A 27,557-nucleotide genomic window follows, 5' to 3' on the forward strand; every position below is an offset into this window, starting at 1 on the left:
TGCCCATTTTTTTCTGCTTTCAACTTCAGGAATAAAATGTTCACTTGCTGCCTAACATATCCCACCCACTTTCAAATGCCTTTGCAACAAGATAATCCATGTTGTTCACTTTACCTGTCAGTGGTCATAATGTTATAACTGATCGGTATATATCAGAAAAGGAACCGTTCTAACTCAAACAAAAGCCCATTGATACAGACCCTTTAGGGCCTTCATGCACAAGGGTGCGCAATGCTTCACATTCAGATCTGCAATGCAAACTACTTTTTTTTTTAATGGATTTAAAAAAAAAAAAAAAAAAAGATTTCTCTTGGTGTTCCCATTAGGGGGATGAATTTTTTGACTTTTGTCCAGGGACAAGTGACTAAACAGAAAAAAGGGAAACCTTGTGAAGGGAATGGGTTTCCATATCATAGTAGCTGCGTCCAAAACGGAGTTTTAATATCTTAAAAAAAAAAACCGTATTTTTCAAAAGGGGTGTGCTCATGCTGAGAACTGTATATGTATGTACAGTGCCTTGAAAAAGTATCCATACCCCTTGATCTTTTCAACATTTTGTCATGTTACAACTGAAAACGTAAATGTATTTAATTGGGATTTAATGTGATAGACCAACACAAAGTGGCACATAATTGTGAAGTGGAAGGAAAATGATAAATGGTTTTCAAATTTTTTTTATAATTATCTAAAAAGTGTGGCATGCATTTATATTCACTCTGATACCACTAACTAAAATCTAGTGGAACCAACTGCCTTCAGAAGTCACCTAATTAGTAAATGGAATCCACCTGTGTGTAATTTAATCTCAGTATAAATACAGCTGTTCTGTGAAGCCCTCAGAGGTTTGTTAGAGAACATTAGTGAACAAATAGCATCATGAAGGCCAAGGAACACACCAGACAGGTCAGGGATAAAGTTGTGGAGAAGTTTAAAGCAGTGTTGGGTTATAAAAACAAAATATCCCAAGCTTTGAATATCTCACGGAGCACTGTTCAATCCATCATCCGAAAATGGAATGAGTGTGGCACAACTGCAAACCTACCAAGACATGGCCGTCCACCTAAACTGACAGGCCGGGGGCAAGAAAAGCATTAATCAGAAACACCCAGGAGGCCCATGATAACTCTGGAAGAGCTGCAGAGGTCCACAGCTCAGGAGGGAGAATCTGTCACCAGGACAACTATTAGTCGAGCACTCCACAAATCTGGCCTATATGGAAGAGTGGCAAGAAGAAAGCCATTGTTTAAAGAACGCCATAAGTCATCCCATTTGCAAGAAGCCAATGTGGGGGACACAGGAAACATGTGGAAGAAGGTGCTCTGGTCAGATGAGACCAAAATTGAACTTTTTGGTCTAAAAGCAAAACACTGTGTGGCAGAAAACGAACGCTGCACATCACTCTGAACATACCATCCCCACCATGAAATGTGGTGGCAGCATCATGTTATGGAGATGCTTTTCTTCAGCAGGAACATTGAAGCTGGTCAGAGTTGATGGGAAGACGGATGGAGCCAAATACAGGGCAATCTTAGAAGAAAACCTCTTAGAGTCTGAAATAGACTTGAGACTGAGGCGGAGGTTCACCTTCCATCAGGACAACGACCCTAAACATATAGCCAGAGCTACAATGGAGTGGTTTAGGTCAAAGCATATTCATGTGTTAGAATGGCCTGAAGTCCAGACCTAAATTCAATTGAGAATCTGTGGCCAGACTTGAAAATTGCTGTTAAGAAGCTCTCCATCCAATCTGCCAGAGCTTGAGCTATTCTGCAAAGAAGAATGGGCAAAAATTTCACTATAGATGTGCAAAGCTGGTAGAGACATCCCCAAAAAGACTTGCAGCTTTAATTGCAGTGAAAGGTGGTTCTACAAAGTATTGACTCAGGGGGGATGAATACAAATGCATGCCATATTTTTCACATATTTATTTGTAATGTTGAAAACCATTTCTCATTTTCCTTCCACTTCACAATTATGCGCCATTTTGTGTTGGTTTATCACATCAAATCCCAATAAAATACGTTTACGTTTCTGGTTGTAACATGACAAAATGTGGAAAATGTATGAATACTTTTTCAAGCCTGTGTGTGTGTGTGTATATATATGTATATGTGTATATATGTGTGTGTATATATGTGTGTGTATATATGTGTGTGTATATGTATGTATGTATATGTGTATATATATATATATATATATATATATATATATATAATGTGTGTGTATGACCTTTGTGACAGCACCTATAAATTGCAATCTGGCTGTAGTATTAATCATCTTTCAGGTTCATATGATTGCTCTGCTATAATGTAAAAACTGATTGTCTTATTACTTACTGCATATTTCTTCGGGTAGCTGTGCCATGCCAACCGGCTGACTTGCTCATTGTTTAGTTAAGTAAATCTGGTGAGATGTGAGTTATCCCTCCGTAACGTTTCTATTACCTTACTGTCTAGTGTTATCTATTACCTCAGTATCGGAGCTTGGCTCTTGTGTCTATTACTTCTGAGAGGTAAAGGTGTGTGGATGCCGCCTGAATGTTAATCACATTCCTGACATTAAACAGTATTGACTGGTGAAAGTAGTTTGACATCTGTGGTTCGTTATGGATCTCCGTATTCTATCGGTATATGAATTAAATTATCATAATTCCAGACACTGTGTGTTTACTCATGGCTTGTAATCGGAGATTACAGACAGACAGAGCTTATATACTGTGGTATAGCGAGGAAGTGGATTTCCTTGACACAGATTTCGTTAGGGAACACTGTGTTATGTGGATTCTCAAATAAATGATCAGCAAATGTTATGACTATTTATCCGTTAAACTGCAATAGTTATTTAGCAACAGGCAGAAAAAAAAAACATGACACCTCAGCGCTAAGAAATGGTAGAGAAGCTGACCTTGGGGTTATGCAAATTTAATGACCACTGTGCTACTCGGGTTGAATTGTTAAGGCGCCGTGGCCTCTTCAGATTGGGGAATCCTGCATTGTACAAACGGAAAAAACAAAAGTGTGCAAATGCCTAGTGCATTAACAACATTTTATTAAAAGGTGAAAGCTACAAATTGTACTCGCAAACCAAAATGGATTAGTGTTGTCTCTCAAATACAGAAACCAGCAGTTCAACCTCTATCCTCATCAGACCAAACGGATGACCATACTGGCTGGCTTGTTTTAGGGGACAGACCCTATTCCTCAGAGCTGAAAATGTTTATCTAATTTGCTTCTAAGTGTTCCTGTAGGATTTAGGTTTTCATGCTGTCACTCACGGTTACTAAGCCCAGCTCCAGGGCTTTGTAAACTGTTCCACTGTTTTGCTCTCTAGAGTAGGGTTTCTCAGCTTTTATAAATTGTATACCCTTTTGTAACACTGTTTACATACCACCTTATGTGTGTCTCAGGATATCCCAAAAAGTCTGTACGATTAATTGCCGATGCCCCTATATTCTTGGATAATAGAAATACGGTAGGCATAATCACTGGAGAGAGATGAATGCAAAATTCAATGGATATTTTCGGTTTGGTACACAGATCACATGTGAAGAACTTGTACGGTGTTTCTACCTCAGATACCCCCAACAGGTCATGTCCTCATGATTTCCTCACAGAACAGATAAACGGGTAGCGTACTTCTTTTGAAAAGTGACCAGGTGCCAAGGCTGTGCTTAGAAGACTGGAAAACATTTCCTATTGGTGAACCTTGAAGACTTGTCGAAAAACATGATTTAAAATTATGTGCACATCTCATTCTTGTTCTCTTAACACCAGCAATGAAACACTGTGCTTGTAATTAGTAACATTGTTAGTTTAATGCAGCATTAAACCCAGAAGCAAACATTTACTATATTGCAGTTTACCAGTTCATATATGTGGTAGCTGCATTAGATTTCTTTTTAAGGGTGGCTTTTTTCTTTTTCTTTTGGTCATCCAGCCAGCAAGTCTGTTGTATTTTGAAAGAACAAGGTCTGTAACTGCTATGTAGATGCAGCAGTTAGATGGATGAGACCATCCATCTACCACTTACAGGGGTGCTTACAATGATCAGCTTTTATTTATGTAAAACCTTTAAACTGTAAGCTGGAGTTTGACTGTAATTTGTGTTTCTAAATCTGCTAGTACATCTAACACTTCCCTCATCCCAATGCTGCTGTCCAAAGGTGTTCCTGTGCTCCTTTATTCAGAGTGGGTTCACATTAATACAGAGGGTGTGCTACTGGCCAGATCACCAGGTGAAAACAGGGAAAAAAGCTGCAATATATTATGTTCTTGGTTTTGGGTGTAATACCACTTTACGAAAACCTCATCTTGCAGTAGCAGATGGGGTCTATATCAGAGGGGGGTCTATATCAGAGGCTGCAGGTGGTAATTTAGGAGTGCATGTTCTGTGGGGCCAATCTAAGCATTGATAGTGTGATCTCTGTAACCTACAGTTGTGATGAGATAGTGATAACTTCAACCTCAGTTGTGGTCCACAGGCAGTGACTCAATCAGAATGATATCTTGCAGATCTTGTGAAGTTTATTCCATAAACTGAGAGAATCTTACAACAATAAACATTTGATAGGTCGAAAGAACATACTGTTTCCGCTTCTTGCCATGAGGCTGTTGCAATGCATCTCTGGGAAGGGGGGAGGGCTATCTATGCAACATTAGCTAAGCTAAAGGAAAGGGAGGAGCGGAGACAAAACACTGAAAACATTTAAAGGCATATGACAGTCAATATGACAGTCATGTGAAACATGACAGTGCACAATGTGTGTTTGGTTTTATATCTCATTACAGCTTTATTTCTGTAGCAGCATATACACTGATCAACCATAACTTTATGACCACTGACAGGTAAAGTGAATAACATTGGTTATCTTGTTACAATGGCATATGAAGTGAGAGGGATGTATTATGCTGGCCATACATGGATTGAAATTTGTCCAGTTCAGCAAGTAACGGCAGAATTGTGATCCATATGAGCATTTATTAATCAACTTGTGTACAACCAGCCTGTTGGAAAAATTTATCTCGATCAGTATTGCTGGCTATAGCTGGCAGTGCTGATCAGTGTATTCTAACAGCTGTCTCCCCACTGTCAGAATACAAAAACACAGTGGAAAGCACAGTGGAAGGGATTCCCTCATCCACATCAAGTGCATTTGTGTGTGACCACAGGGGAAATGGGTGCTTTTATTTTATTTAAATGTATTTTTTCACACAGTGGGGATTTTACCACTTGATCACCGAAAGGTTTTTCCCTCTTCACGACTAGAGCACTTTTTGCTATTGTTAACTGGGCTTTAGTGCAAATATATGAGATAAATGTCAGTTTTGGTGCTTTTTTTGCAGATTGATACAATGCATATGAAACTAGTAATTAGAAATCATATTTTTAGAACTGGTGCATCTTAAAGCAGCCTTTTTCATCCAGGATGTCCAAGCACCCTGAGGTGTTTTCAGGTTTCTTCAGGGCTGCCTTGGCAAAATGCCTAAAAATTGCCCACAAATTATATTCAAGCCAGCAAGTGGATCAAGCCTGCCTTTTAGTTTTGCAGAGCCACAGGTTGTCATTGTGCACCATTACTGCGTTCTAGCCGCTGGCACCCTAGCAACTAATTACATCATCATTTGATGAGGATGTCGGGTGCCTGCAGAGCATCCTTGTTTGATGCCTTCCTGCCCCTCTCCATAAGCATTGGGTCACATTAGCTGAGTGAAGGAGAGAAACTGAGGGATAAGAGAATCGTTGGAATACTACCTAGTACCAGTGTGCAAAGGTGTGTTTGCTTTGGAAAAATAAATCAACTCTAACGTTCGGTGTGTTCTACATATGTGGATGTTGCTGCATTATGTAAACCTAGTTTCATGTTTTACTTTTAACATTGGGATGTCTCGTGATTGGGAATAATTTTAAAGGGTGCCTTGACTGAAAAAAGGTTGAGAAACATGGATCTAAAGTTTCAAAGAGCTATGGTAGCATTCCTGTACATTTGTGATGATTGTTAGCTCTTTTGTGTACTTTGTCATTTGTAATGTGCTGGATTTCCTTAAATTAAAACAAATCTTTACTCTTTCCTCTGGCTTTCCTATCCCTCTTTGACAATTTATTTTGAACAATTTAGAAGCTGAAATCTTTACATATCATTTTTTATATTTTTTTTGTTTTCTCTCCTAATGCAGTAAAGCTGTGGTCTACCAACTTGGATAATTCTGTTGCTAGTATTGAAGCCAAAGCCAATGTATGCTGTGTCAAGTTTAGTCCCTCTTCTCGCTATCACCTGGCGTTTGGCTGTGCAGGTAAGTCCTAACCTTATGACTTATGCTTTTCCTAACTCATTTTATGTTGTGTTCATAATTGTCAGACACGAAAAAGTTAATGTTCATGTACTGAACTAAGCACGCAAGCCATGGCCAGTAAATCTGAGCCAAAGAGGGTTCTGTGCAGTGAATTTCAGCTAGGGAGATGTAGTCGGTCAGTAAGTATGAGTCAAGCTGGTCATACATGGATCGACATTCAGCCAGATCAGCAGGAACCAAATGAATTTTAATCCATTTGTGGTTACTGCTGTTAAACAGAAGTCTATCTGCGAGTCGAATTCTGTTCAACCACCCTGTTGGAAAAAAGCCTGTGGATTAGCACCGCAGGCAATGGACTACAGCGCTGATTGATATCTTCTGATGGCATGGAAGTCTTAACACTGTCAAACTACAATAGCACAGCGGTAAGATTTCCCTCATCCACCTCAAATGTGCGGATGGGGGAATCAGGTTAGTTTTTTATTCTTTCAGCCCGCCGGCTGAACTAAAAAAAAAAACGGACCCATGATAGTCTGCCTTAGTAAAACCTTTTTTTTTCTGTCAGAATGTGGCCAATGTTTGAATCTTTGTTGTCTTTTCTTGATCTTGAAGTGGGCATGCTTGCTCTAACTTGCCCTTTTAAAGGCAACTTGCCAGATTATCTAAAAAAAGAAAAATGTCTGGAAGAACAAATGTCTTAATTTAGTCCTTTTGTAAGGTTTCACAGCGCATGATAGTGTTTTGTAGTGCACTAGGGTACCATACATGAACACGCACCCATGGCGCATTGGTTTACCACTGGTAATAGGTATGTGAGGAACCTAGGTGACACAACTGCATATATACGCTGTGTGTATGTATACTTGTGTACAAGTGACTTCCTGTCTGCCTCCAGAACTAGTGTCAGCCTTAATGCTTCTCTTCCTTTCAGAAGAAGCCTTGCATTTTAGCAGTGAATACACTGTTTTCTGTGATTGGCCGAGGTAGAGAGATAGGCCAATGATGTAACAACTCCCACCTCAGCCAGTTAGAGGAACTGAATAGAGAAAAACAAACAGGGGGCGCATCAGCCTAGTGCATTATCTTAAAAATGTTTAATGAATGTAAATAATAAGTATTGTACTCACAAATGATCAATAAATAAAAGGTACGTCATAAATAAACCGCTCTGTCCAATTCACACTGCATGTCTGTCTGTAGTGAGAACTCTGGACATCCAAAACGCTGCCACGTTTCGAGGACTAGCCTTTTCCTCAGAGCCAAATGACTAGATGTTCGAGGAACTGCATGCTGCGGGTAGCTGATACACCTACAGTATAGTACTACGCACACAGCAGCCACAGTTCGTAATGGAAAGAGTTTGATTTGAACCTATTTAAAGTCAAAGTAAACCTGAAATTATACATTTAAGGATTCTCTCAGCTTCAGAATATTTTTCAAAAGAAATTCTTTTATAATGTTACTAAACCCACAACAGTAAAATCAGTCGTTATAGGCTGTAAAGCATGCTGCTTATACTTACTGTGGAACTTAAGGGGTTAATCCTCTGCATTGTGTAAAAAGGATATTTGATTCTGTGATCCTCCCCTTCTTCCACTTTCCCCATTTCATCTCCTGATAGAACACAGCCTCAGAGACACCCTGCACATGCTCAGTTTGGTGTGTATTGCTAGAGTTTTTTTTCTTTATCTTGGGAGGGGTTATGCAACCTCATAGGGCAATGAGAGGAGAATGAAAACTCCTCCTATAAGCTTTAACCAGTGCTCTGCTGGACACTGATAGAAGTCACGAGACTGCTCTAACTGCTGAGAAAAGGTATTTAGCAGTTTATATTTACTTTTTGCAGGGTCCTGGGTTTAGTAACACTTTAAGGCATTGCTTTTTCAGCCAAAACCTTCTCAGTCCACCCGCTATGTCAGGTGTGCTATAGTCACTGCTTGCAATCTGAAGCAGGTGTTTGTAGCCCAAAATAAATGTATTAAAGCATGTAACTCATTCCACTGAAATTAACAAGATGAATAGACATTGACTGGTCTGTGTGCCAGCTAGCCTAATGGTGCCTCCCTACACTGTGTGGTAAATTCTATACTAGGCTGGCCTCCGTTGTGTATAGATTCTGGCAGGGACTATGAGGATTGGTGACAACCCTGACGATAGGGTGAAAGCAGTTTGCGTGGTAATATAAAATGTGTAGCACTAACGAGCGCAAGTCACTGTAGAAATTGACTGCTTCACTCAGTGAAAAGGATGAGATTAACATCAGTTTGGCAACCTGGAATGTATCGGCCGTTATTATCTATATTGAAGCAGCTTTCTTTTTAGTTGTAGGTTTTCTCCCCCTTTTCTCTTCTCTGCAGTGAACCTTGCTCTCTTTCATTGACATTTTTATCGCCTGTTATGTCAAAAGCTTTTGACAATACAATTAAAACAGAAAGGGCGCGTGTGTCCCCTCCCCCAGCATTCAGTGTATGCCCCATTATCCAGAGCTGGCTGAATGTCATCTATAACCTCCAGCCATCAGCAGGGCCTGTCAGGAGAGAAGGTTACTAAGTAAGGGCAGGACACACTGTGCTCAACACCATCATTTCCATGTGCTCCCCAGCCACACCGCCTGTTCCTGAGCCCTTACAGAAACAGACTTGTAGAACATGACCCTTAGGACTGTAATTGAGAGTTTTGTTTTAACTTTGAGTCTTTCCACTGTAACCATGAATGCCAAGCCTTTAAAGGAAGGTATAGTGTTTTTGTATCACTGGTATTTCTTTATTGTGCTCAGCACTAATCTATAAAATGTTTAAATGTTATAATCTGAACTATTGCACATTAATATTTTGTATTTCTCTTACATTCATTGATGGAAACAGCTCTTTCTATTCTTGATCATCAGGTTATATTGCCACCTACAGGAGTAGAGCACTAGGTATGCAGTCCTTGCTGGTATAAACCCCCTCTCTGCTATAAGCAAGCCAGCTGCTGTTTAGAGGCCCTTGCCCACCCACCCTTCTCCCTTGGGAGGGTTTTGTCTGGGTAGTTGGCATGTTGCCTGGTTGCTCCGATTTTGATGTTTACCTACCCCTCTTTGAGGCATCCCAATGGTCAAGAATAGAAGAGCTGTGTCCATAAATGAACATAAGAGAAAATGGGATTTTTTTTACTCACCGTAAAATCCTTTTTATTGATGGACGCAGCACCCACCCCTCTTTTGGAGACTTTGCTGCTAACATGTTTTTGTGACTAATGGGATTTCCTATAGCAGAGACGGGGTTTATACCAGCTAGGGCTGCCCATTGATGGGGCTGTGTTCTTTTTCTGCCTAGTCTCCTACTTCTGTAGGTGGCAATATAACCCTATGGTTAAGAATAAAACAGCTGTGTCCATCGGTGAACTCAGGGATTTTAAGGTAACACAAATTCCTGTTTTCCTGTTGTGGCCAGCAGCTGCTGACATACCTTTTGCTGTTTGTTCTTGCTTCCTCTTAAACAAAAAAAAAAGTTTACTACAGTTCTCAGTGGTTTTGGAGTGAAATCTACATACACAGGTCATAAAATCACAGTAGTGACTCGTTTCTCTACATTCCCCTTCCTGTGAAAGCAATCAGACTAAGCCTCTGGAAGAAAACACTCTGTGCTCTTTTGAAAACTTGTAGTGCTCTGGGATTCCTGTGTCAAAAGTGCATCCTGTGTTCATTGTGTATCTGTAAACAATGCTTGTGTAGATAGAAACCTTAAAGCGGAGTTGCACTTACTCTGTAAAAAAAATAAGTCGGCAGCTACAAAAACTGTAGCTGCTGACTTTTAAAAAAACAGCCACTTACCTGTCCCACGATCCTGCGTTGCCCCCGCCGCAACTGTTTCACCTGCCATCCTGTATTCCAGGAGTCTGACATCTTCAGTGTGGGCACCCGGCTGTGACAACTTGCGGCTTCACAGCCGGGTGCCCACTGCACATGTGCGAGTAGTGCTGCACTTCCTGAATGGCCTCGTCGTCTTCTGGGACCTGTCACGTGTCCCACAAGACTTTGGGGAGGGAGGGTAGGAGGACAACTTCCGTTTCCGATCGCCTAGGTGATCGCAGAAGAAGTGGGAGTGTGTACCTGTCAAATTCGGGTACCTGTTCCACAGCGCCCCACCCCCGCTCCCTAATGGTGCAAATCCTTAATGGGGAGCGGGGACCAATCTTTAAAGCGGAACTTCCCCTTTTGGGTGGAACTCAGTTTTAAAAAAAATATGGACCCATCACGATAAGAGTAGTAATAGATGGATTTTTTCTTTGTGTGTTTAAAGTATGTAGTGGAAAACAGTCCTGTAAGACAGCATAGACATATAAGAGCACATGAGCCTCAGACAAAGCTGTAATAATAAACTGACCCATAGACAAATATGGAAAACGATTCCTGCCAAGACACAGGCAGATCGGTGTAGTCAACAGAAGAACATATAACAGTGGCAATGTACCTGTGCTAGGAAGCTGTATCTCAACATATATAGCAAACAAAAAACACTTTGAGGCTCTGTGTACACTAGCGTTGTTTTAAGCTCTTAGAAGCTATTATAAGCCTATAATGTTCTGCTCCTAGAAGCTAAATAGTGTTCTCCTATGTGTCCATGCACACTACTTTAGGCTATTAGCATTTTTTGAGCTTCGGTGTCTAGGAGTAGAAAAAAAAATTGTTTTTGTAGAGTTTTTTTTGGAGCGATTTTCTAGCAGAAAAAAATGCTCCTAAATGCTACTAAAATGCTCCCAACAGCTTTTTCCTAGCTTTTTTTCCTCTGCATGTATTGTAGAAATGCTAATAAAACGCTACAAAAAAATGCTAGTGTGCATGGAGCCTGAGAGAACAAAGCAAAATCTGAAAATGTCAAAAGTGTGAAAAAAACAGCATATAAAGCATGATTAATTTCTGAAAACAGACATGGCTTGTTAACAGCAAAGTGTAAGCATGTGGATAACTCAGAACAGTTTCCCCTTAAATAAGTACATTACTGTTGCTTTATTAGAATGTTATATCGGTTCCCCCCTTTCTTTTAAATTGCTAAAACTATGTATGTGAGCGTCAGTGTCTTCTAAATACCCTCAGCACAGATTACTACTTAGGCTAGCATTAACTGCAATTTCTGAGTGCACACAGCCATGTAATATCACATATTAGCATTGTTCAGCTACAGAATAGGATACTTTTTGCTCTAGATTGAATATCATTTATGGTTTCCAAAGTGCTTAAAATGAGCCTTTTATATCAAGACACTTGGCTAGTTGTTAATGTGGTAGGATTAGCAATACTAAAATGATTGTATTTTCTAGCAACACTGCTTATCTGCTGATCTCTCTCAGTAATGCATATATTTAAAAAAATTTTATGTAGAGCCACCTCCTTGATATTTTCTTTAATACTGGGATATATCTGTATGCAGCATTTTATACCCTATTGTTAGGTTATGTGAATTGGCAGACACCCTTGTGGAGGTCAGTACAGTTCTACTGTATACACTAATGCAAAATACCTATTCCAGTTTCATCAACACAGAGCAGGCATTTCCCTGTGTCATCTTATCAATACCATTCTCCATTCAAGCAGCCTGTGACCATAATGCCAGTGTGCTGTGATATGCAAGTGGTTCATGGGACACATGGGTCAAACATCTATCCTCATCTTAAAGCGGAGTTCCACTCGCTCTCAAAAAATAAAAGACAGCAGCTACAAAAACTGTAGCTGCTGACTTTTAAAAAAACAACCACTTACTTGTCCCTCGGTCCCGTGGTGTGTCCCCCACAGCCCGTTTCACGGGCCGTCCTGTATTCCAGGAGGCCGGCATCTTCAGTTTGGGCACTCGGCTGTGATAGCTTGCGGCTTCACAGCCGGGTACCCACTGCGCATGCACGAGTAGCACTGCGTTTTATGAATGGTCCTGTAGTCTTCTGGGACCTGTCACGTGTCCCAAAAGACTACAGGGAGGGAGGACACCTTCCGTTTCTGATCTCTTAGGCGATCGGACCGGAAGTGGGAGCGAGTACCTGTCAAATTCAACAGTCTTAACATTGTCATAGTTGCAGTCAAAAATGTTATTTTGTGTTTGATTCTGTGTCAGGTGCCCTCTGTCTTGTTATTGGGAGATGTCTGCTCGTGTTCCTGTCATCAAGCCCTTAGCCTGTTCCATCGTATATCAGACTTCTAGCTGGTAAAGGAGCTAGAAGGAAAATTCCCACATGAATAAAACATGGCAGCAGGAAGTGCCCTTCAAGCCCTCCAATTACAGTGGGATGTTCAATGGTTGCATGTTTTTTACATTTTATAATCTTCCTTTTAAACCAGATTTAGCTGCTAGTTAAGTTAGGGGTTGTTATTGTGCACCTGTAATTTTTATTAAAAAAGTAAATCATTTAATGAATGTAAAAGATTCTAGCTTCTTAAAATGTACAACATGAAACATGTACAATTAAAGTATATTATTAACCCGCTATTTTTTTCCTATTTCTCTCTTCATTATGTATGTTGTAGCCGCTCGTAACTGCTAGGTTAGATTTTGTGAGAGTTCATTCACGTGTGTAAAATTATCTCTTTAATATTCTTTCTAAAACTGAAAAAACATAAACTGAGCCTAACTATGGTATCCCACCTAGGAGAACCAGCGCAGCATCATATGAGCAGCATAGTGGAACTCAGTACTAGTGACCTTTATCAGGACACTTCAAAATACCCTAAATCTTGTGGGTCTTTTCTTTTTTTTTCATCACAAGCTAAATTTGATTTCTAGCATTCCATAAATATTTAGTCAACTAGATTAAATTCTGCAGTTGTAACCTCATTCCAGAATTGCCAGTAAATATTCTGAATTAACCAGCTCTCTAGTTTTCATAAAATTCCCTTATTTCAAGTAGGTAAGAATGTAAAATTTAATTGACAAAGGTAAATTAGTAGTTAACTTTTTTCTGTAAGAAGCAAATAGCTGTTACCCAACAGGAAGTGTTTTTCAAATAATATCAATTTTCAGTTCAAGGTTTGTTTAGTTTACTTTAGAAAGGAACAGGGAAGAAGCTGTCTGTTCTTTAGCTTAACTGGGGGCATTGGACTCTGAATGAAATGTAACCAATATGTAGAGCGTATTTACTTTGCCTCCAAGCAAGTTAGACTTTCTATAGCTGTTGCCCATTCTGATTTGTTGAATATTAGGCTTTCAGCTTGGTTTGTTTACAGTGCCTTGGGCAATGTCTGACTCCACAAAGCTTGTCTCATATGATGGGCATGCCTTTTATTTGGTGAAGGCTGGGGTTCCCGCTGAGCTTCTCCAATGTGCCTAGAAGCACACCCAACTGAAGCTCAGCAGGAAGCTTAAGTTGGTGTCATGTATGCTCTGTGGAGTATATTGTGCTTTGTATTCATACCAGACACAGTCAGTCTGGTACCTAATTTAGTGCAACCACTCCAAATAAAATAAGAACACATAGTTGTTATTGGTGTTGCATCACTTCTAGTTCCACACAGTTGCATACTTGGTTGGACTGGGCACATCACCAGGGTCAAGGGTCTCCCAATTGTCCTACCATGTTGGTAACCTCCCCCAATGGAGACTACAAGCAGCCATAATATGACGCTCGTTGCATGGGCATGTTTCGCTGTTCTCTCCATTTGGAAACATGCAATGTGAAATACCATGCAGCTGTCATTGGAGTATATGCAAGTAAACAGAAGTGCAGCATAGAGGCTGCAGAAAATATGCTGTACCGAGATGCTACAAAATTTGAAAATACTTTGAACACAGGAATTCAGTAACGCACCTCTGATACTTCTGGCGCTATGACCCTTTAAAATGACCTGCGCCAGATAGAAAAATCTCTACTGTCTGTTTTGGTAAGTGTACTGATATGTACAGCAACTAACCCTTCACACTGCCACCACCTCCTTTTTGTACAGAGAAAAAGGAAACACTGCGATATCCGTTATAACACTATAATGGTTGAGGTAATCGTCTGTATAACACGGTTATACAGAGGGTTAAACAAACACAGTAGCATTCTCTTTAGAGGCAGGAATTCGTAAATTGCAATAAAGCGCTATAGAAGCAGTTCAACACTTTCAGAAGGAAAGATTTATTACTAAAAGGTCAAACGGGTGCAATAAAAATATTTACAGAAAAGATGTAACTAAGATATATATATATATATATATATATATATATATATATATATATATATATATATATATATATATATATATATATATATATATACATATATATATATATATATATATATATATATATACATATATACATATATATATATATATATACAGAGACCAACAGCACAGCAAAGAGATATCAGAGAGAGGTGAAAGGGTTAAGGTACTTGCCAAAGTCCTGGGTTAGCAGATCCAAGTTTCAGAGCAAAAGGGCACGGGTCTCCCCAGGTGGTACTGATATTAAAATGGGAGACGTCTTCAACTTCGTCTTCCTTCTCTTAGGCCTGACAGCCCAATTTGTAGTTCCCCAGCAGGGGGTGTCTCTGAAGTCAAGGACCAATACCCCGTTTAGGGCGTGGAGGTCTGGGTGTGGACCTAAACTAGAGCCAAAATCTCGTTTAGTTCATATTTTTGCTCATAACTTTTCCTATGCACAAGTGACATTCCACCCGCAGATAGATCATTATGCAGACATGTGTGAGGATTGATTCGATATGAATTATGAAATTATACACTGAACGGTTCACGAGATCTATTTTTTTGGCTATCCTATGTATTTGAGACAAGGCAAGTGACCTATCAAATTGTTCGTCTTCTCTTAGCCAATCTGACGATATGTCTGGTTTTTATGTAAGTCTCTCATATTCCAAGATATGAGACATAGGGGAAAAATGGATTTTTAAAAGTGTTAGCTGGTCCCCGCCTTCCTTGGAATGTCTTAAACTCCTGGGGGAAAGCTTGCCTTATCTTATACGAGGTGTTACATTTTACAGGTTCTTCAGACAGCTAGGCCCCAGCTCCCTTGGGGTCTTTATAGCTCCTAACACCCTGCTGGGCTCTGGCCTTCTGTGACACTCCTAACACACCTACACACTGGCCAAATGTCACTGTGACTCTTAGAAAGGGAGGGGGAGAATGAGGGGGAAATATGTTTGTCAGGATGGTTAACCCCTTTGCCAAGATGGAGGTTGAAGCCAAAATGGTTGAACTGCGTCCATCTCTGTGTGTATGCGGTTACAGCGCCTGCCACCCCCCTCCTTCTGACAGTACAGGGAAACTTCTTCCCGTACTATCTGTCAAATTTGAAAACAGCACGGCTGTGCGTAGCTCTGCCCACACAGCCGCATCATTAATTCACAGAGTTCCATGGATAAATGAACTGCAAGTCCCAACAGCCTTAGTGGTTGTGGGCTTGTAGTATTCAATGAACTACCACAACGAAGCAGAGTGCTGTGGTAGTTCATTGAAGCTTCCTGCCAGAATATCTGCTTGCTCGTACAGCAAGCAGATATTCTGACAGGTCTGCAGGGGACCTGCATGGCATCAGCGATCTACTGATCGCTGGTGCAATGCTTTCTAGGCTCCTATAGACAAAAATACTAAATGCACATTTTTTTACCTGCAAAAAAAAGTGCATTTTAGATTTTTGCCTAAAAGGTGAACTTTAACCATGCTGTTAGCTTCTCCTGATGGTGAGCTAGTGTCTGAATCCCCATCATACTCTACCCCCAATACAAAACACTCTGGCACTGTGGTAGGAAGCATAGTTGCACTGAGTACATCTCAGTACATCACTTGCCTGATGAAGGGGCCCTGCCTGGCACTGAAGCGCTACCTTTGTTAATATCCTGTGATTGCTGAATAAAGCTTTGGACCAGTGTAGAGAATCCTTGGTGTGCTGGTGATGTACTTTCAGATTCAAGTACCGGTCTACAACAGGTGTATGACTCTGTCTTCCACACCAACATTTGTTGTGTTCAGGCACTTCAGAATTCTACTGAGTGTTTCCCTGAGTATATTTCATTTACGAAAAAAAGGGCAGTTCTTTTTGATCAACAGCACTTTAGCAAATAGACAACATTAGATAATGTAATGTAGAAGGAAAGGCAATACAATTATCCAAATTTAAATGTTGCCTCCCCATTTCTCTTATACTCCATGCATACAGTTTCTAATAAATCTCAGTGTAAATACCAATTTTGTTGTGGTTTTTAATTTTTTCAAGTGGTAACTGCAAACTACTATATATCTGTCTCTGCAGTTGTTGGGTGTGAATTGTTTCAGGGCCGATAGCACCTCATAGCTATTGACCTCATTGAAATGACATCACTGCTGTATTGATTTAGTGGAGTTGTCGGCCCTCCGCAGGCAGAAAGACTGTGTAGATTTGTTGTTACATAACCATTTTATATAACATTTTTTTTACATTCAGTTTATTAAAAACTGTATGCAGGAAATATAAGAGCAGTGAGGATGCAACATTTAAAAGGTGGGTGATTGTGTTGCCTTTCCTTTTATGTCTTGTGTGAGCCATATGTTCATAGTAAACTTTCCAATAAGAGAGCTTCACATAACTAAAGTTTTTATATATTCCGTTTTGATTGCAAATATGATTTGTATCTTAACATTAGACATAATATTTTGTTTTTGTGTGCATTTGTTTCATACACGTTTTATGAGAAAATCTTAAGTTTGACATATTATTATATTGTAAAAAGTGCATGTAAAATGTGAAATTGTATGTGTGTTTTCCATTTATCTGTTTTTTGTATGTTTTATTCCTGTACTTACAACACAGATGGCATTTTCTTCCTTTCGTTAGTCTTCATGTGTGAAGAACCATATGGCAGAGTGGCAGCACTGACTTTTTACATTGGCCCAGCTGTTACCTGGCCTGCCCTAACAAGGCTTATAGATGTCGTTGAGCTTATTCACTGGTGGTTGGGAAGTGGAGGATAAATGTAAAATAAAGATTGCCTGAATTGATGTGTGTAGGGAGATGCTGGCGTACACTGCATGTTTTAGCAATCAATTAATAATTAAGCACCTAATTTTAGCTAGATAAGAAACTATGCCTAAAGGGATAGCAAACGATTGAGTGCCTGGCCTACACATGTATGAAAATCATGGCCAGACCTGATGCCAGGAGGCTTCATTGTCCTGCACGTATCCATAGAAGGCACTAAGGCTACAAGGAGATTCGGTCAGCAGAAGCTGTTTGCAGAATATGTATCTATACAGGCAATTTCTGAAGGTCTGGGTTGAAACTATGTTCCTGAAATGCTTTGAATGTGTTTAGTTGATTTCTGTTTGTGATCTCTTTGACTCTCTGATCTTGTGGCTTTATGTAGCACACACGATATAGGTTCATCTTGCACTTTCTCACATTCTTCACAACTCTAGTAATAGCTTTGTCTGTGCAAGAGCTTAGACATTCTCTGCTGAAAGACTTGGCTTGTCTGCTTTAATCTTTCCATTTTAGTACTGTATTCCAACTCTGCAATGGGAAGAATCAATATGAATCTGGATTGTTGAGTATTGCTTATATATGCACTCAACACTGAGGACATTTTAAGCATTTTGGCCTGCTCTATGTACTAGTTTTAAAGTTTTATTTCATGAAGGCTTGTCTGTAGCTGTCAAACGACAAAATGGAGTCAGTGTCAGCACTTGAATAAAGCTTTGTCAATTTTTGAAAATTACACATAAACAGCGCTATGTCAAAACACAATGTCCAATTGATAAAAAAGGAAAAAAAACTTCCACTAAAAAAAACCTATAAAATAAAATTATAATGTGAAAAGTTCAATTCATTCCAGTGGTAAGTGTCTCTTTAAGATAGTGATCCACCATCCATGTGAGCCTGCAGTGATTAACACCCCATTGGATACATGATACAGAAACCCTGTCTTCCAAAGGAATGTGTGGAGACTGCATGTTCCCTTGTAATACTGGAAAATTTACTGAAAATTGGAACATGGATGTCTGAGCCATACAGGGAGTGAAAGAAATCTCTCTGCTGTGGTATCCAACTCTAACTGGTCTTGGATAGGTTGGTGAGGGACTAGAACCTCTGTCAGATTTTTATTGCTAGTCTGTTTCCCCTTTTGGAGATAAATGCAAAAATCAGTGTGCTCCATAAAGCAGAATGACAGCAAGGCAACTATTCAACAAAAGAAAGGCCTCCATGACAAGTGTTCTTTAACATGTTTAGATCCTCAGACCATGCCTAATGATGCTTGTAAGGAGGGAGGGGGAAAGCAGCCAGTCACCCCAATTCTGTCCAGTAGTATTTCTAAGCAAATAAAATACAGCTGATTTCTACCATCCCTAGACAGAGGAGCAAAGTTCTTAAAGGGGAGATGCAGAGGCATTTAAGGACTGTGAAGGAGGTAAAAATCAGAGTTGTGCTACAGAGAAACTGTAAGCATAGCTCTTTTGACTGTATAAAGAATTTGCACATTGATACACATTACTTTACAATCTCTCTAGCAACAATAACCGTTCCTGGGAAGATATTACTTCAGTGTATACCAAAAAGTTGTGAGCAGTTGAAAAATATTGTTAGAAATCAGGTTTTTGTTTGAAGCTGAGCTTTGGGCACAGAAATGATCATATCAATATATTCCTTAACCACTTGCCTACCGGCGCACATTTACTCCCTTCATGCCCAGGCCAATTTTCAGCTTTCAATGCTGTTGCACTTTGAATAACAATTGTACGCTTATTCAACACCGTACCCATATTCAATTTTTATTTTCACACAAATAGAGCTTTCTGTTGGTGGCATTTAATCACCACTGGGGTTTTTTTTTTTTTTTTTTTGTACTATAAACAAAAAAAGAGCAAAAAATGTGTTTCTTTTAAATTTTGCAAACAGGTAATTTTTCTCCTTCACTGATGTGCATTGAGGTGGCACAGGCTGCACTGATGAGGTGGCACGGATGAGGCAACACTGGTGGGCATTGATGAGGTGGCACTGATATGCAGCAATGATGGGCACTGACTGGCAGCACTGCTGGGTGGCACTGATCATCAATGCAGATCTGCTCTGTGACATTTGCCAGTTATCAGCAGTACTTTCCTCACGTTGTGACAGCGTGAGGAAAGTGCTGCCGATAACTGGCAACTGTATTTACTTTGTGATCTGCTGTGTCATTGGACGCAGCTGATCATGTGGTTAAAGGCCATTATGATTGGCCTTTTACCTAGTCATGTGATCAGATGTGTCCATAGGACACCTTCCTAGAACTGGACAACTGCGCTGTAGCTGTCATTCGGCTATAGCGTGGTTGTACAGTGGTTAATATCTATAGAGGGTGTATAAATCCACTTTGCATGCTCCAAATGTCTTTCCAAACCCTGCATTTCCATGAAATAGTACTAAAGATAATGTGCTGCAATCATCTGTGCAGATAGTGACAGGAAGGTCCCAGAAGGCCCACAACCTACAGGCTGCCTGCAGAAACCTGAAGGATGGTCTTGCATCAGCCCCGTCATCCTGCACAAAAAGAGAAAGCAGCCATAACTGGTCTTTATTACAGGAAGCTCTTGCACAGAGGCAAAGGTTCACACTGGATTACTGCACAGATCTGGAATGAATACACAAAGGACAGCAATATTCAAGCAAGGATACACACGCCTCTTTTAATTAGACAATATTTGCTTATCCTGGAGTTCAGCTTTAGCACAACTATTTTCCATGCCGATATTTATTAGAAAGCGCTGAGCTTTAAATGTAGTCAGAGGAAAAACAAGATCACCTTACTGGTTATTTCCTCCACACTGAAGCTGTCAAAACTTTTTCTTTTCTTTTGTCCCAAAATGACAGGCAGTAATAGTCTACATAAAGACCTGACTTTTCTGGACCAGCTTATCAGACATAGGGCACTTTACTGCTTGCTGGGTATAGAGAAGGTTAGTGCACCATGTACTGCAAAGAGATTTGGTCCATGATCCCAATCATTGCAGTGCGCAGGACAGCGTCCAAGAAACCGGTCTCCGAGTAACACGACCCTGTTTTCTCATTCCTGCAATCAATCTCTGCTAAATAGCCTATGTGGCCTGTGTCTTTGTAACAAATTATCCAATAACGTGTATTGCCAACGTGTGCTAATTTTGATTTGTTGTTTTACGGATTCTACATAAAAAATGAATGCACACTAACAAAAATCAATGTCTTTGCAACATTTTTAATACATTACAGCAAGGATGTGACCTGTATCTTGTTGGGGCTTTATATTTCCACACAGAGCTGTAATCTTTCATGTACGTTATTTTTTTTAACCCATACTTGTTTTATCCTTAGATCACTGTGTACATTACTACGACCTCCGCAACACTAAGCAACCGATCATGGTGTTCAAAGGGCATCGCAAAGCTGTCTCTTATGCCAAGTTTGTGAATGGAGAAGAAATCGTTTCTGCGTAAGTAGTTTTAAGGTTAACGGTGAGCTTTAAGGGGTCCTTCCTACAATGGATTTCTATGTGAATAGGTTTGTTTTCATTAGAGTGATTAGTACATGTCAGGTTTTACTGGTATGTCACCATTAGGCATATTTTACCTCACTTCCTGTATGGTCACCAGTACATACAAGTATGGGTATGGACCCACTGATAGAAATGAATATTGCAAAGTAACTGGAAACTCATAATAATTTTAGATCATATTTGCTAATTGTTTTATTGAATTTGTCCAGTAATTTTTTTGATGTGTTCATCTGTTAAAGCTGAACTCAAAAAATTAAATTCTGATATATTTAGCAATATCTAAAAACAACATAAACACCAACTGACTTTGCAAACCGAGATATTGGCTTTTAAAAGTAGTAGTGACATAATCAGTAGGCTGTACATAGAGGAAAACCAGTGAAACACAGTAAGTCCAACCACTAAGGCTGCCTGCAGAAAACTACAGGGAAGCGGTTACAGGACCAGTCACCCTGTACAAAGAGACGTAGCAGCAGTGACTGGTCTTTATTGACTGGAGTTGTTCCATGCTAGTTAGCAGACCTGGTAGAAATGTACAACATTTAGTTAGAATACACATGATTCTTGTATTTTGACATGTTTGTTTAGCCCTGATTTTAGCTTTAAAAAAATTCTGTGGCAGCATATTTTTTTTCTTAACCCTCTTACTATGATCAGAAACACATAAGTAGGTCATCTTTGGTGAAAATAATTATTTGATCCTCTGCAGATTTTGTAAGTTTGCTCACTTATGAAGCAATGAAGGATCTATAATTTTTTATCATGTGTATTTTAAATGATAGAGACAGAATATCAACCAAACATCCAGAAAAAAACATGATACAAATGTTATAAATTGAGTTGCAGTTCAGGGAGTAAAGTAAGTATTTGATCCCTTACCAACCAACAATAATTCTGGCTCCCACAGACTGGCTATTTGCTCATGTGGTACACAGATTAGTCCTGTCAGTTTAAGAAGGTGCTCCTAACGACAACTTGTATATAAAAGACAATCTGTCTACATAATCTTTCTTCCATTCAAACGCCACCACGGGCAAGACCAAAGAGCTATCAAAGGACGTCAGGGACAAGATTGTAGACCTGCACAAGGCTGGAGTGGACTAAAAGACCATCAGCAAGAAACGTGAGAAGGATACAACTGTTGCAGTGATTATTCGTAAATGGAAAAAAAAAAAAAACTTAATCGCCCTTGTTCTGGAGCTCCATGCAAGATTTTGTCTCATGGGGTAAGGATGAACATGAGAAAATTGAGAGATCAGCTCAGAACTACACGAGCGAAGCTTGTGAATGATCTCAAGGAAGTTGGAACTAGCCACCACCAAACCATTGGTAAGACAATATGCCGCCATGGATGAAAATCTTGCAGCGCCTGCTAGGTCTTCCTCCTCAGGAAGGAACATGTACATGCCCATCTGAAGTTTGTTGGGGTCCCAGCTGTTCATTGGCAGACACCTGGCATGTAATCCTAGGGGGCAAACAGCCTCCCGAGGCTTTCTCAGGGACAAGACACTTCTGTTCCAAGTCTCAGACTATTTATACATGTTCCCACCAATCATCTGTGCAGTCTCCCTCAGAGATTGAAGACGTTTTAAATGTTCATGCTGGTCATTTGCCTAATCCACACCCATGTGCAATGTGTGCACATATATATAAAGAGCCTAAAAAAAAACGAATTCATCCACAACACCTAAGAATTAGCTGCAATATAATATTTGCTGTTGGGTTTAATACTGCTTTAACATTTGTTTTACCTTTTGTCATGAAGGGGTTAATTTAATCTAGAAAAAGTAAAGTTGCATCCATATTTTTCAAAAGGGAGGAAGTGTCCCTCTTCTGACTTGTTCTGTGGTGCGTTTGTTATTACAGTCAAAAGCAGGAGAAGAGATGAATGGGAAATAGTTTTTTCAAACCATATTTCATATTTACCTAAGAAAGGAAAAGTAATTTTTATGTCTGCTTGGGCCTTTTAAAAGGAAAATTTAATTTAAAAAAAGCAGTATTTATTGGCTCTGGCATGTCCACTAATGTGTATAAACTGCTAGTAAGGTGGCCCTTGTATGCAAATATGTTCCTTTGTACCCATGGTGGACTCGGAATTGTAGACCCAGGTCATTTAAAGGCCCTTGGTTTTTTATGAAGCTTAGCTTAAGCCTAACCGTTGGGCATTCAGGCATCAAATGCCAAAAACTGGCGTTTAAGAGTTAATGGCAGGGGGAGGTTTTACACTGGAATGGGATTAGGGTCTAATCTTGACCTGGAGAGAAGTTTGTTGCAAACTTGTTATACAAAGTAAACCGTTTTGCTGCTTATGCATTTGGAGCCATTTTGCTCAGTCTGTCATTGGCAGATAAGGGCACTAGAATGGCATTTACATATGACTTGGGTATCCCAATTTACAGACATACTGGCTTCTCAATGTGCTCTATTTTCTTGTTTGCTAACAATGAACTGTGTCCCATATTTCTGTATGTTGTGGTCGTTCCACAACAAAGGGTTCAGAACAGTGACTGCTGGCTAGGCAGCAAGCAACACGTTTGTAATTTTTTAAAAGATAAGTTCACTTCTGGAGCTTGTAGGGTGAAACATGTGTTCCTGCCCCGACAGTTGGGGGGTTCTTCTCTCTGCATCTGCTATGACTTTTTAAAAACAGCCCGGCTGTGCGGGGGTTCCACTCACTTAGCTGCATCATTCATTCACAGATTCCTGGAATGAATACACTGCAAGTACTGTCTGCTACCACAGCACACAAATTTATAGATTCAGTGGACTTCGGGGGCACTGATGAGCGCTCTCATAGTTCCCTGACATGTCCTCCTTCAAATGGAAAGCCTGTAAAAACGTAAGGGGTGAAAGCAGGAGGACATACATGCAGGAGCCCACATTGCACCCATGATCTACTGATCGCATGTGCAATGCTTTCCAGGCTCCTGCAGGAAATAAAATAATAAATGCACATTTTTTTTCTGCAAAATAATAATTTTCTATCCCTGATTATGCTCAAGGACAAATTAAAACTTAATGAATACAGACAAGTACAAGTTTTTCTTAGCAATACACACATTTTAGCTCCTCTTAGAGACTAAGTTCACCTTTTACAGAAAAAAATAAAGGCACAGTTCATTAACACATAAACTGCTGTTTAAAATGAGTGACATTTTAGGCATTATAAACAAGTGGTAATAATGCCATTCAGTGGCTTTCCAACAGGTACACTTCAAGATATTGCTATTTTTCTGATTGTTTGGCACAACTAACAAGGTGGTATTATCAGTGCAAAGTCCTGAAGGACTGAGACTGCATTGGCTTTTAGAAGAAGGATGGAGAGAAGAATGGAATTATGTTGACATATATCGCACAACAACATGATCACTGTTTCAGTGAGTTGAGGCATTTGCTCTCCAGTTAAACTGCAGAAAAGGATCTGCAGACCCTCATCATCATCTTTATTAATTGCTCATGATGCCTTCAGCACTCACCAAGACAATATCCTGCTGCATCTCAGTCATCCATTTCACAGAACTGTTTGTTAAAAATATTTCACTGCTCAAGGACAGAATCAGACTTATAGAATAGGGATGAAGTTCATGTTCGTGGACCCAAGGATTTAAAGGAGTTCAACACGGAGTCCAAAATGCTCTTCCTGGCCTTTGAACTATAAAAGGTTGGGATTTCAGCAGCCGTGTTTCCTTGTGCTTTAGCTGTGATAAAGTATAAGAAGTGCTGCTGATAACGTGCATAGGGAGAGATTAGTGCAGGCATTTTCAGGTCTTTTAAAGTAGATGTAAAACCTTACCGAATGTCCTGCAGGTAGCAAATTGCTGTGTTTCTTGAATTTCAGTGACCATCCACCTTACACTTGCAAAAAAACTGAAGTACTCCCTGGGTAGGAGGGGGTTATATAGGGGAGGACCTCCTCTCCGATTGGTCTGCCAGTGTCCATTCACCTATAGGTGGCCTATAACCCACATAAATAGGCTGCTCTCTGCCCCGTGATGTATGATAAAGCAATAGGCTTTCTAAGTGATAATGTTAATGCCTATATGAGATTCTAGTGGTTGGGTTTAAATCTATTTTAACAAACTATGCCTGAGTTATTTATGCCTTGCCTATATGCATAGATCTGTACATACAACAATTCTTTTAAAGCTGATCTCCAGCTATTAGTGATGTTTAAATAGTTTAGTTAATTTAGACAAAGCTGATCCAAATGAACTATTACCTTCATTACTAGATTGGCCTGCTGTATGCATAGTGGGATGGGAACTTCACATCCCACACCTTGCACAAAAATGAGTTGGTCTGAGCTGCATCTTGCCTTTCACAGGGAACTTTGTATTTTATAAATGAACACAAAGCTTCCTGTAATTGGCTGACTTGGAGAACATGACATCATCTGCCTGCCTCTCTTCCTTAGCCAATCAGAGAAAGCTTAGTGTTCATTCATAGAATACAAAGCTTCCTGACCGAATTTTGTTCCAGGAGTGAGACAGGATGTTCTCATGCCACTGCCGAAACACTGTCATGTATACTGTATGTAGCAGGGCTACATACAGTTGATATAGTGCTCCTAGCCCCCGAATCTTAGTGATGTGATCATTCGTTTGGACCCCTTGATCCAAACAAACTATTTAGGCTTCACTAAAAGCTGGAGTTTAGCTTTAAGGCAAAGCGAAACAAAAACGAGAAGCGCACCAACCTTGCGCATTACCTCAGTAACAGACCAACTCATTTGTACACTGATGAAGAAGGGATGCCCTTCAAAACGCATCAGCTGTACTGAGTGTCTACCCCCATGATGGGACTCGCGCTGGTTCCTTATCTTTCAAGTCCCTCTGAGGACTCGCATGCCTGATTTTATTCGCTGTTTGTGAGTATCATTTTGTATTTAATAAATTTTTGTTACTGCGGTAATGCGCAAGGTTGGTGCGCTTCTCGTTTTTGTTTCGCTTTGCAGTATTGGTCAGGCTTTCCCAGCCTTGTTTGGAGCTGCACAACTTTATATGCACTGGTGGGCGAATTTTCCAGTTCTGGTTCCATCCATCTGCCACCCGCCTGGGTCCTAGAGCGCAGGAGAATTTATTTCTGGTTTAGCTTTAAGGACCAATATCTGTTTGCAACAACCTATTATTAGTTTGCTCCAAAGTTGTCAACACCTTAGCTACATTTTGTTTTTTTTTTGTCTTTTTTTTTCTATTAATCAGTGTTTCCCTTTTCTTTTTTTTTTTTTTTTTTTTTAAGATTACAATATTTTAGTTTTCGCTGATCAGGTCACATGAAGCAGTTATTGCTAACAGTCCACTGCCTTGTATTCTGCATTTAAAAAAAAAAACAAAAACACAGGAGCCAAGTCCGTTCATGTGCTAACAAGAAGAATGCTGGTAGTAGGAGTGAGAAAAGTAACGAGAGTTGATCAATGTGCTGCTTTTCCTTTCACTGTCCTGACACAGGTTCCTGTGGGGCAACTTGGGCTCAGAGGAAGTTGATAGATGCTGCTCATCAGACTGAGGATGTTGGCTGACAGGAATAAAGTACTGTGGAGGAAATTTCAGTATTGAAGTTAAATATTGCAGAAAAAAAACTTGAATGATTCTTTAACACCTGACTGTACCTTTTTTGAGATGGAAAAGTTTGCAATGCTGATGTACAATGTACACCTCTCAGTAAAATATTCCTGTATATAATACTAATTACACTTTCATTCCCCTCTGCTAAGTTTGCTTCTTTAATTTTTAGGTCAACGGACAGCCAGCTGAAGCTGTGGAATGTCTCCAGACCACATTGCCTGCGCTCCTTCAAGGGTCATATCAATGAAAAGAATTTTGTTGGTTTAGCATCAAATGGAGATTATATTGCCTGTGGTCAGTATTTTATTGAATTCTCTGCTTAAGCATGTGTAATTTTACTCTTCCCTAGATAATTTGTGTTTTACCACAATTAGCTTGGAGAGCTGTGATCATTAGCTAGTGTTTGGTATTAAATAAAAAACCTATTTGTGCAGCGTTATCTCTATCCTGAAGTGTTTACATGAGTGCAGTTCCTGCAAGTTTACAGTGAACTAGTCCATTATTGTTCAGACTAAGGCTAGTCCTGTTTTGTTCCTTTCTCTCTGGTCTTACCAGCTTGGCTGAGAGCAGTTAGAGCCATTGGCACCTGCTGCTGTTAGCAGAGCGTGGATGGAGGCAGGGCCAAGCTGCGCTGTGTTAATGAATTCATACAGTCCAGCCCAGTATTGAACCTTCATGGTCTGCCATCATAGTAAGCGCTTGCTGTGAGGGCAGACACAGAAGAGGAGGTGCTAAGATTGCTGGCACATCTCCTTTACAAATGCTTTAAACAGCAAATGGCTATCATTTTGAATGCTAATTAATCGCAGCAAGTGCGAGGGGAAGTTGGGACAGGAGTACAGAGTGTACCACACATGCCCAGTGCACCTTGGTTACGTTTTTTTGTGGTGTGTGTAGCATGCCCAGTGTCTACAACTGGTTAAACAAATGGATATTTTTTTTTTTTTTCCATTATGATTTCAGTTGAGAACTATTGGTTTCTGAACCATTTTACAAATGCAGATTTTTGCCTGATGACGGATAAAGATTTCTGAAGCTGTACTCAAACCGAATTCAAGATACTAATTTATAGCAAATTAAGCATCCCCGGCAGCCCTGTAATCGTACATGCTCCCAGCCCCCTAATCTTATGCATGAAAAAAGAAGGAACAAGTACATCGAAAAGGTTGCCTGGATGCCCTGCTTCATTGCAGCCTATATGCTTCTCACCCTTTTTCCCTTTTCATAATTTTTTTTTTTTTAAATAACTATTCAGTTC

At 39.9% G+C, this 27,557-nt stretch overlaps 1 protein-coding gene across 1 annotated transcript in view; it reads left to right on the top strand.

Annotated features, from left to right (window-relative positions):
- The window catches only part of COP1 (COP1 E3 ubiquitin ligase), a 266,316-nt gene that overhangs the window by 175,110 nt on the left and 63,649 nt on the right, over window positions 1–27,557 (top strand). The window contains exons 15-17 of the mRNA XM_089676332.1: window positions 6,174–6,290; window positions 20,555–20,672; window positions 26,469–26,593. Of these exons, the coding sequence (XP_089532458.1) occupies window positions 6,174–6,290; window positions 20,555–20,672; window positions 26,469–26,593 (360 nt within the window). The remainder of the gene's footprint in view (window positions 1–6,173; window positions 6,291–20,554; window positions 20,673–26,468; window positions 26,594–27,557) is intronic.

The sequence above is a fragment of the Staurois parvus genome, unplaced genomic scaffold (genome assembly GCF_062004578.1).
Source record: "Staurois parvus isolate SC_StPar_1 unplaced genomic scaffold, SC_StPar_1.0 ptg000166l, whole genome shotgun sequence".
Taxonomy (NCBI): domain Eukaryota; kingdom Metazoa; phylum Chordata; class Amphibia; order Anura; family Ranidae; genus Staurois; species Staurois parvus.